Below are 11,036 nucleotides of genomic sequence, written 5' to 3' on the forward strand. Positions count from 1 at the left end.
TAGATGCCTTGGACAGTCCACAACTGAAAACACAAGTAAAGCAACCACACCCCTGTACTATGCAGGATGTATATTTTGTCATCACCTGCAAGTGGGCCTTGATTAGATTTCGGAATTACTTATATTTTGATCTTATGTTTAAATCTGCTTCTTGATAAAGTATCGAAACCCAGTTTTTAGCGTTTTAAGCTGAGCCACTGGAGGAGCTTGATCATGGATTAAATATATAATAATTGTGAAGTAATGACCTAGGAACGTTGTATTAGGTGATGCTATATATACATATATATTATTATTCTTACATTAAGTATATAATAACTTCATTCTGCTATAAATAGCTAATAATAGTTGTATTATTAAGTAAAAATAATAACTTCATTAATCAGTAACCGCTGTTAATTCATGAAATATATCACTCATATATGTTTCAGTTTCCAAACACACGAAATATTTCTAGAAGTTTCTAAACTTATCGTTATTATGAAGAGGTAGATGTAAGATAGGAACCTTAGGAATACGAATATGGCATTACCTTTTGATGCTTTTTGTCCTCTTCAGTGTCAGAAGTTGGTGTAAGAAAATTCAATGCAAAATTAATTAGTAGGGCAGATCAACTGAGAGGGCGTATGTACAACTGAGTAGAGAGCGTGAGAGAATGTAAACGATGTGGAAATATTCGTGGAGTGTTGAAGATTATTTTAATTTGGACTAGGTGTTTTTAACAGGATAGGAGGTAAGGTAATGTTAGTGCAGTTCGACTGAATAATAAAAGTATTAAAATATTTTTCAGTAATTTTTATGGTGTAAACGCCTTTTGCTGGCTAATCGCGGTCATATCACTATCAATTACATTTCTCATAATAATTCATATTGACTAATTCAGTAGAGTCATGAGACAATAGAATTAAAACTGGGCTGATTGTATTAAAAAACAAAAAAAACTACATTGTCTGGTTTTTGGCTTTAATTTGGGGTTTTTCGCAGAACAGTAAACATAGGAATATCGTCTATCATATACTTTTCTCGGAAAACATGGGACTGAATAAACTATAAAAGAACGAATGTTTTAAAATACAATAATCCTACTACTATTAGTAGTGCTAGTAACTAACATCATCGCCGTATGACTGTGACAAATGAAATTGAAATTTTGTTAATATTTTATTAGCATTTTATAATCTAGTAATGTAGATCTCAGGTTTAAAACATTAGATTTGCCAACTTGCTGTAGATCAGTCAAGTGTTGAAAAAGACTTGGAGACAAGTTAAACTGCCACATTTCCATATTCTTTTATAAATTCTGTTCAGTCCCTATTATTACTGGTATTAGTAAATGTATTAATAGTAAAATTAGTATATATGATTATAGTCTGGGCAATAATTTTTGCAGTGTGCTAGTAATAACATGTATTTTATCTAAAGTAAACTTTTGTTATATCAAATATTTTGTTATTTGTATCTATGTATTATTAAGTTAAATATTAACTGAGATGAGGACATGTGACTTTAAAGAATCAAACCTGTTTACTTAATTAAATATGGATAAAACTTTTAATATTTAATTATAAATCTGCACTGGAGATTATTATGGAAATGAAACTTGGTTGTTTAAATTTTTATTTGAGGGTGAAATTTTTTCTAGTTAAGAGATTTACTTTAAACTTAAGTATATCATTTTCCAAATTCACTTTTAGAATTTTTTTTTTTATTTACAGTCATGTTTTATTTTTCATTATGGCTGTTAAATTATATAAGAATTATAAATTATATATGAGTGACAGAAAGCTATTTGTAATTACAAATAAGAAAAATGGCCATAAACTCCAGGAAATCTTACAAATTGTTTTATTTGCTCATTAATTCAAGCTTTATGTCTTCATCATAAGCATACAATTTTTGTAATGTACTCTATAACTCAATTAAGACCATTGTATTCAAGAATATAGCAATATTAATTTCAGTGATAAGAGTTCATTACAGAAATTATATGTATACTCCTAATGAAGGTGTACAGCCAAAATATTGAGCAAATAAAACTAGTTGGAAGATTCTGTAGAGTTCATGGTAATTTTATTTATTTGTAATTATGTGTACTATGCTCCAATCAACATTAAGTAGATTAAGAAATGTAAGTAGAAGCTATTAAACTCACTGAGATCCTCAGTTTGTTACTATAAAAGAATAAAAACTATTTCATCTAATCAAATAAGGTAAAAAAAAATTCACATTCATTAGTGAATTGTGGTGGGGTGTGGTGTATATGAAAAAAGAATGAAGGAAACAGTAAACCATTGAATAGAAATAAAGAGAAAAATGGAGATGCAATTAGTAGAAATATTATAGTGATTTCTTGGACCAGTTATACTCATTTTCTTATATGGAAACAGGGGCCTGAACCATCTATTATATGTAAAATGTTGAAGATAGCCTTAAGGGATATTTTCTTCCAAATTATTATGATTGATTTAAAAACTCACCAGAGATTCTTAAGATGCCTTTTTTGTCGGTAGATTCTTACAGTCAGCTCCACAAAGGAAGGAAAAGATATTCTCAGTAATAGTATAAAGTATTGGTCATTCTCATTTTTGATTACTAATTTACAGATGGGAGTGACTGGCAAAGTCTAGAAAGTGTAAGGAATTGGATTTCAAATTTTAAAAAATCTTAGCTTCTCAGATGAATGCAAGTGTCCTCTCAGACTCTGATACCCATTAACTTAGGCCTTTTTTGGAAGTTCTGTATCTGCTTGTGACCTTATTCCCATCAACTAGTAAAGCCAAGCTAAAAAAATCAAATGATTTATCTGATTAACTTATTTGAATTGGCTCATGTGTATAATGTATTGAGATTTAACAATTTAGATTAAAATTATTATAAGTTTTATGTGTGTGTGTAATACACACACACATATATATGTATACTATGTATGTGTGTATTTGTGTTAAGTAGAAGTAGAAGTTCTAGTTACTGTTGTTTTTCTATTATGGTCAGTTTGATATTAGGTTCAAAAAGAACAATAGAAAAGTATAAATAAGTACCTAAAAACAACTGTATAAAAGACTACTTAATAAAGTTAATAACTTTGTTGATGTTGCAGGGGAATAGTATATCAAGATGAGGAGGATTGAAACGAACTTGTATTGGGGTGTATGGTGTGGTGGAGTCATTTATTCTCTGTACTGCTTTGCTCAATCTTCTAAAGGTAGTTTTGATCTTTTTTTAAAAAACAAAACAAAAGCTACTATATAAAAAAAAACTTTAATTGTAATTTCAATCAACCATACAACTATTGTAGATTATGATGTGTTATTAATTAAATTTTACACAGGCAGAGGTATAGTTCATGTTAACAGTTACTATTCTACTTGTGACTGTCAACATTAACATTTTCTGTTGCAGGAAAATACTATTAGAAATATATAATGATTTGAAAAAATATTGGATGGGTTACTGTTTCTCATGCAATCTGTCTGGTTCTTTTAATATTCAGCTGTACAGAGTAATTAAATCTTTTGTAGTTACAGATAGATGTCTGATATGTATTATTTGTAGTAAAGAACAATAGTTTGCCATAAATCTCAAGTAGAATGCTTCATACATTTTGAAAGTTTTAATTGTTTTCCTAGCCTATAAATTTGTTCTCAAGATGTTTAATATTCAGCAAATATCAAAATATAGGTCTCATGTATTTTTCTTAATGGTTTTGTTGACTGTGGTTTTAATGGATAATATACAGAACTGGTTTCTAGTCCATTCATGTGTATAATTATGCTTCCTCAGAGAGACATACTGTTTTTCTGTTGTTTTTTCTTCCTTCTTTCTTTCTCCTTCTTCCAAGCACTTTTCAATCAATCAATCACCATTCCTTCATTTGTTGATGAATTAACTTGAAACTTGGTAGAGTTATACCTTGGTCCAATATGCCCAGACACCTTTTATATTTTTACTTATTTAGGCCTTTTTAAGGATATTATGGGGTCAAAAGTCAAAGAATCTAAAAATGTATATTTTTGGCTCCTATGGTCATATTTACAGCAATGAAGTTGCAAGTTGGCACAATATAAATTTTCATGTGCCCAACACATTTATTTCCAAAAAGTTAGATTTGCCCTTTTTGAGTAATTTTTATTTATTTTTTTATGGAGGTCAGAGCTCACAAAAAAGCATAATTTTGGGGTTTTAGATGACTTGAGATTTATGGCAAACTATTATTCTTTACTACAAATAATACGTATCAGACATCTGTCTGTAACTCGGTCATATTTTGACCAATTTACAGGATACTTTTCGACAGGTCCCACACATTGACAAATTAAAATGGTGGATTTGCCTATTTTTAGTAATTATAGGAGAGTCAAGATACCACAAAAAGCATAATTTTAGGGTTTTTGAAAATTATTCCACTGTGTGTCAGCCAATTTACATGGGATTTGTTACAAAGATACCTTTTTTTTTACAGGTCTCAAAAATGTAAATACAAAAATATGGGATGTGTTCATTTTTGGTCATATTAGGAGGAGGTCATAATGTTAAATATACCCATAATTTTAGGGGTTTGGTCAATTACTTAGCCTTGTGTTGACCAAATTTAGAATTTGGTATAAAGATGCTTTTTGCAGGTCCCAAACAGAGATATAGACAGTTTTAAATTTTTCCATATTTTCATGAATTGTTTTGTGTCAAAATTAGTCTTGTTGGATTGCATAGTGGAGACAAGTTGCATTCACTTGCAAATGTTGGCCTCTTTGATTCCTTGATATGGCCCAATTTAAAACAATGAGGAATGTATGTAAAAGGAATAAATTGTCATTGGCTTTGTGTAAAGCAAAATTATACAAGTATTATGGTAAATTTGTTTAGTTGTATAAGTTTCAATTGTCTCATTAAAAGTAAATAATAGGCATGAACATTATTTTAAAATGGAAAACCTTTTACATACAAGTTTTTATTGTTTTTGTATAGCGTTTCAGTATATGTTGGATCCCACAGATTTTGTTGAAGGCTGGTCATTATTTTCTAGGCAGAAGGTATGATTTATATGTAGATTAGAAATAGTTAAAAGTTCTTTTTTTGAAAAATGTCATTAAAATTTCAACATGATAGATGAAATTGGTACCAAGATAATTTGTGGTGAAATTGATTGATGTTGTTTTTAATTAAACAATACTTTATTTCTTGGATGCATGAGATCTAAGTTCTCTTAAATATTATGCTCTAATAAAATATAACTAGGTGTAAAAAAGAAAGCGTAAAAGTAAACCTTTTTAAGTAATGGGTAAAAAGAGTTGAAGACAAAATCTACAAATGGCTAATGCATTTAAAGAAATTTACTATTAATGGCAATGTAAAATTTATGAATAGAAAATAAGTTACTGAATATTTAGATTTTTGAAACTGTAGATACTTCATTACACCTGCCAGTAAAGCTACCAACAACTTTGTTTCTGATATGGTACATTCCATTCATATAAATAGCTATTATTGTTCAGTGCTGCCTCCTATATGAAAAAATCTTTGCCCATGCCAAAACCCTTGATGCTCCCACCAATCTGGAATTGACTGATTCAAATACATCTTGCATTCAAATCATCATGCGACAAATTTCCACCAATAAGAGTGCAACATACTCTCTTGATGCATGTGACTTCCTCTATTCAATTTTACCAAACTCTCACTTCTCATTTGGCAGTACTCGTGTTATAGCATTTAGTTTCTACTCTCTCTTCATTTTTTTTTATTTTTAATTTTTTGTATCTTTGTATTAATTTCTCTCAACAAGTTTACTTTTTGTCATACAATAATGATATTTGTAATTTGTTGAGTTATTCCAAAGTGGAATTATTTTATATTTCTACTCAGTTACAGAACTTATTACTTCATTACAAAAACTTTTTGTTTCTGCTAACACAGTTGTGTTTGGTTATTCATTTTGCATCATGAATTCTATGTTACCACTTTGAAAGTTATATGTTCTATTAGCACATTTGCACAGGCTTCAGGTCACGGGACTCTGTGGTAAGATTTTCGGCTTTATTTAGTCAGGAACTTATTACTTCATTACAAAAGCTTTTTGTTTCTGCTAACACAGTTGTGTTTGGTTATTCATTTTGCATCATGAATTCTATGTTACCACTTTGAAGGTTATATGTTCTATTAGCACATTTGCACAGGCTTCAGGTCACGGGACTCTGTGGTAAGATTTTCGGCTTTATTTAGTCAGGAGATTGATCGTCCAATTAACTGATCTTTGTTGAGCCTTGCCTCGAGTTTGGGGCTCACACATATTGACATACAGTTCTCTAACTGTGCTAAAATAACACGTTATATTGTTATGAGTTTTGAATAATTTTATTTTTAATATTATTACCTGTAGTTATTTGAGTTCTATTATATAAGTTTTGTTAGATTGGTTGACATTCATAGTCCAGTTCAGGCTAGAAATTAGGCTTAGTTATATCCATTCTCCTATACCACTGATACTAGGGGTATTTGTTATTTTAGGATTACCTGTAATTCATCTTACTGGTATATCAATCATTCATTTAACTATATTGTTTTTTTTTTCAGACATCATGTCTCATACATAGGTTATTGTTAATACACACTTATTTCATTCTATAAATTCTTTTTATTTCATTTTTGTTATTATTGTACTTATTGTTAGGATAAGATTTTTATTTTAGAGCTTAGTGATATCCTTTGTCCTACACTGTTTGATTTGACTTAACACATGCCTGTTATTTTCGGTTTACCTGTACTTCTACTTGCAGATTAATTGCTAATTAAGTTAAGAATCTTGTTAGCCTAGTCTTAACAATTATCTGCTAATTTAGGTTTACCTGGGGTTATACTTCCGAAATAATCATTAGTTAGGTTAACTAGTTTGTCATTCTTCAACACATAACATGCATTACATATGTTTCTTTCAATACCACATTTCTTATATAAGATATAATTGATTTTGTTTGATTTATAATTTATACTTCTTACCATTAATTTTGTTTGTGTGGACCTCTAGGGACTGGGGTCCACCCTACCTGCTCCCAATATTACTCACCTCCCTCCTATAATAGTTGAACGTATTTCAGTTGGCCCAGATTTTGTCAGTTTACCTCCTCCTTATCATGGATTACATTCCAGGCCTTTACTGCAGAATCTGCTAGGCTTTTGTTTTAGACACATTTTACAGTATATTTCCCTTCTCCTGACATTTTTTCTTGATGATCTTTTCGTCTCTTTTGCCTTAGCTTACCATCAGACAGATTTTTTTCTTGGTTTTAAGTCCTTTGTATCTCTGTTAATCCTATCTATTTCCTCCCCTACCTTGTTTTTCAGCTTCGTATTACCCTATCTACTCTCCTACAGGTAATGTTTACCTTCCACTTCCTTTTTTAGGTGTTCCACTCATATTTATGAATTTTCATGGGATACCTCCTCTTTCTTCCCAACATGTTAAGGAGTTTGCCATCTTCAGTTCTTTCTGTCCACACATGGCTTCTTTCCTTTTGGGATCTTATTGGATGAGACACTGTTGTTTGTCTACCATCCACTGTTAATAGGGACTTACGGTCAGATCTCTTTCTCTACCAGTCCATTTTTTGGGGCTCCAACTATATGCTTAGCATCACATGGGGTATATGCCATGCTATACCCAATTTTTTTGTTGCTTTTTGTTTCATTTTGAGATATTGTCATCTTTATTCTTTTACATGTCTGGCAATTTCCCATCCTTTACCTGTTCTAACTGTGTGTTTTCTCCATTCGTTCTTGTATTCAGTGCTGTTTGATGTTCGGGATTGATAAGTCCCGCCTCAATCACTTCTCGGGTCTTCTCCAGTTTCATGTGTAGTATTTGGTCATATTTGGGTTTGATATTTCTGCATGTCTAGGAATGTTCATAGTACGCATTCTTATTTTTCCTATTTTTGGGACACTATCTTAGGTTATTTCACCAAGTGATTCAGTCCCAGTTTCCTGCCTCACCTTTTAGGCTTGTTTCAGTACCATATGTCTTTTGTGGGGTGGTCTGCATTTTATCCGACTTCCACATTTTGGGGGATTTATCTACACCATTCATTGGGTGTGAAGCTTTGGTTAACTCCTTCCAAACGGAGGTAGTCTTAACATACTCGGATACTCCTTCCACAGTCAGATTGGGTAGTTGGATTTTCCAGTTGGATATGTTTTTCCTGTTCCATACCTCACATTATTATCTCTTTGTGGTGGGTATTTTTAAATACCTTTCCATCGGGACCATCTCTTTGATTTTCAACTTAATTCTCTTCCTTCTCTCTTTGTCTGTATGTGTTGATAGCCCCTACAACGTCAGATTTCCTGCTTCATCCACCTCTTCTGGATTATTTCTCTTCTCTGATTCTCATTTCTAGTGGTTGGGGATGTTGTTCGATCAGTAGGAGGATTCAGGACTATGGTCTCCAGGTGAAAGATCTTATTCCCTTCGCACCCTAGCAATTCCACCAGTCCAGTTTGCTTTTGTTTACTCTCTTCATTTTGTCTGGATTTGACTAATCACGTTTCATTTCATCTATTTCATGGTGGTGGTGGTGTCTATCATTCACCAAGGGGATGTTCATTCTTGTGCCTTTTGTGATCGACAGTGGATCTCCCTTTTTGAACCCACACATTTAACATATGTCTCCTGGAGGGTCATGTTCCAGGTATTTTTATTCTCATTGCTGATTGACTTTCTAGTCCCATCATATTATCTCCCAAGGAGTGACCTCTCAATCCTCCAAAGTTTTGGTAGCCCTGCCTCTTGTGGGCTACTCCTCCATGTGAAGTTTTTTTTTTAATTCATAGGTAATAACCTCTTTTGATTTTGGTCTGTATTTCATCATTCACTTGCCCTGGCTGTTGATATATTCAAACAGTATTACATCCAGTTTATAATGTTAGTTTTTTTCTCTTTCCATCATTTTTTTTCCCAAAATGTTTGTTCATCGATGTCACTCCAGTTTAGGTCTTTCTGATTGATTTCTTGGCTGACACAAGTCTTGGTTTCTCTGCTGCTTTCACTCGATTGTTTCTTTGGTTCTGAATTGGTTTTATTAGCCTATATTTTCATGGGTCATGGTATATTCCTTTCAACTTTTCTGTTTCTTTCTTTCGCATTTCTTCTTGGTTGGTTTCAAATAACCTTGTCAGTCCAGTACGTGCTTTGGGGCTGCTTCATTGTTTTCAAAGTTGTTTTCCATTGAATATGTTTCTCATGATTTTCTTCACTTACTCCACTGCTTTGTCTGTGAAATTTTTTTCCTTCCTCCCTGGGTTTGGATTGTGATTCAATTGACCTTTTATTCCTTGTATCCTTCTTTCCATCATCAATTCCTTGTGTTTTCACTCTGATTATGCACGTTCCCTTTTCTCTGCATATCAAACCTGTCGTCCATTGGAGGTACTTTGTCTGTCAAGCATTGGGACTATACCTCATACTATCATCTCCCAATTTCTACTTTGGGTAGCGTTAATCCCTATTTCCGTCCATACCTGCAGCACCTTTTTCCACAATGGGTGAACAGTGTATCTGATACAGAAGTGGTGCGGTCTCCAACATATGATCTTCAACTCCAAAGATTTCTTTGGGAGTGTCCCTTGAACACTTTCAAAGGATGCTTCTTTCTTTCCCTTGCACTGGTCCCTCCACCTCTTCAGTGTGGGATTCTACATATTTTTATGAGCAGAGATAATGTGCCGTATTTTCCTGTACTGAAAATGTACTTACCTCCACCCTTCCTCCCCACTGAAAACTGGTGCTTCATTTTTCTGCCTAAACTTGAAGTGATAGTTTGGTAGAATTGAATAGAGGGAGTCACGTGTCAAGAAAGTATGTCACACTCTTATTGATGGAGGGTTGTCACATGATAATTTGCATGCAAGATGCATTGAAATCAGTCAATTCCAGATTGGTGGGAATGTCAAAGCTTGTGGCATGTGAAAAATTATTTTGCATATAGAGGGCAGCACTGAATGAGAATGGCTATTTATGTGAGGGGAGGTAAGTACCTATTGGAAATACATTTTTAGTATAGGAGAACTATAACTTTAATTTGTAAAAATGTTTAAATATGTATATGAAAAGAACTAAAGCTTGGTTTAAAAATACTAAAACTTTCAGGTAACAAGTATAAAAACATTGAAACTGATAAAATAAGCATCATACAGAATGTATTAGTTTTATCAGACATTGATGCCCATTCTGTTAAGTCTTACAATATAATACATAAATTAGTTTGGATTTCAAAACATACAGACACTGGTATGTTGCTGGTGCTAAAAAGTTTCTAATAAAATTTATCAATTCTAGGCATTAGAAGTCAGAAATGTTAGGTCATCAAGAAATTAATATTGGTATTTTTTAGATGAAAAAACCCAAACAACTTGTATATATATATCAAAACAAAACATTAATTAAATGAAATAGTCTTCATTCTTGTCAATGATGCTTTTCCATCTTTAATTTTTCCAATCAGGTTGTTAATGCACTAATTAAAGAATTCACTTGGCTTTGAAGCAAAAAACTTGTCAGTATCCTCTTTAACATCTTCCACATTTGCATATGTTTTCCCATTAAGATGGTGTTGCAATGAATGAAAAAGATGGTAATCTGATGGTGCCATACCTGGAGAATATGGTGGGTGGGGGAAAACTTTCCAACCAAACTCCATAATTTTGTGTTATGTCAAACGTGCCACATGTGGACGTGCATTGTCATGGAGAAGAAGAACACCTTTCTGATTGATGAGTGAATGGTTTTTCTGATGAAGACTTGATTTGAATGTTCCAGTTCCTGACTATAGATCTCTGCATTGACAGTTCTCTGTGGATTGAGGAGTTTGAAATGAATTACTCCTTTGATGTCCCACCAAATGCAAAGCATCACTTTCTGCAGATGGAGTTCAGGTTTTGGGGTCAGAAGTGGTTTTTGTCATTTAATATTTGCATAGAAAATCCAGTTTTCATCACTGGTTACAATTCTGTCCAAAAATGGTTTACGCGCATTACGTGCCAGAAGAGAC

General features: G+C 32.5%; 1 protein-coding gene across 5 annotated transcripts in view; it reads left to right on the forward strand.

The window, feature by feature from the left end:
• Nucleotides 1-628: 628 nt before the first annotated feature.
• LOC106471312 (protein-cysteine N-palmitoyltransferase HHAT-like) overlaps nucleotides 629-11,036 on the forward strand; it is a 55,121-nt gene continuing 44,713 nt past the window's right edge. Inside the window, exons 1-3 of one of the 5 annotated variants that reach the window (XM_013931907.2) lie at nucleotides 629-733; nucleotides 3,098-3,202; nucleotides 4,963-5,027. In XM_013931907.2, coding sequence (XP_013787361.1) covers nucleotides 3,115-3,202; nucleotides 4,963-5,027 — 153 coding nt within the window. In that variant the 5' untranslated portion in view covers nucleotides 629-733; nucleotides 3,098-3,114. Of the gene's footprint in view, nucleotides 739-3,097; nucleotides 3,203-4,962; nucleotides 5,028-11,036 lie in introns of those variants that run through there. The other 4 variants (XM_022399922.1, XM_022399919.1, XM_022399920.1 and 1 more) reach the window with 4 other exon arrangements.

This window comes from Limulus polyphemus, unplaced genomic scaffold (assembly GCF_000517525.1).
Source record: "Limulus polyphemus unplaced genomic scaffold, Limulus_polyphemus-2.1.2 Scaffold4534, whole genome shotgun sequence".
Classification (NCBI taxonomy): domain Eukaryota; kingdom Metazoa; phylum Arthropoda; class Merostomata; order Xiphosura; family Limulidae; genus Limulus; species Limulus polyphemus.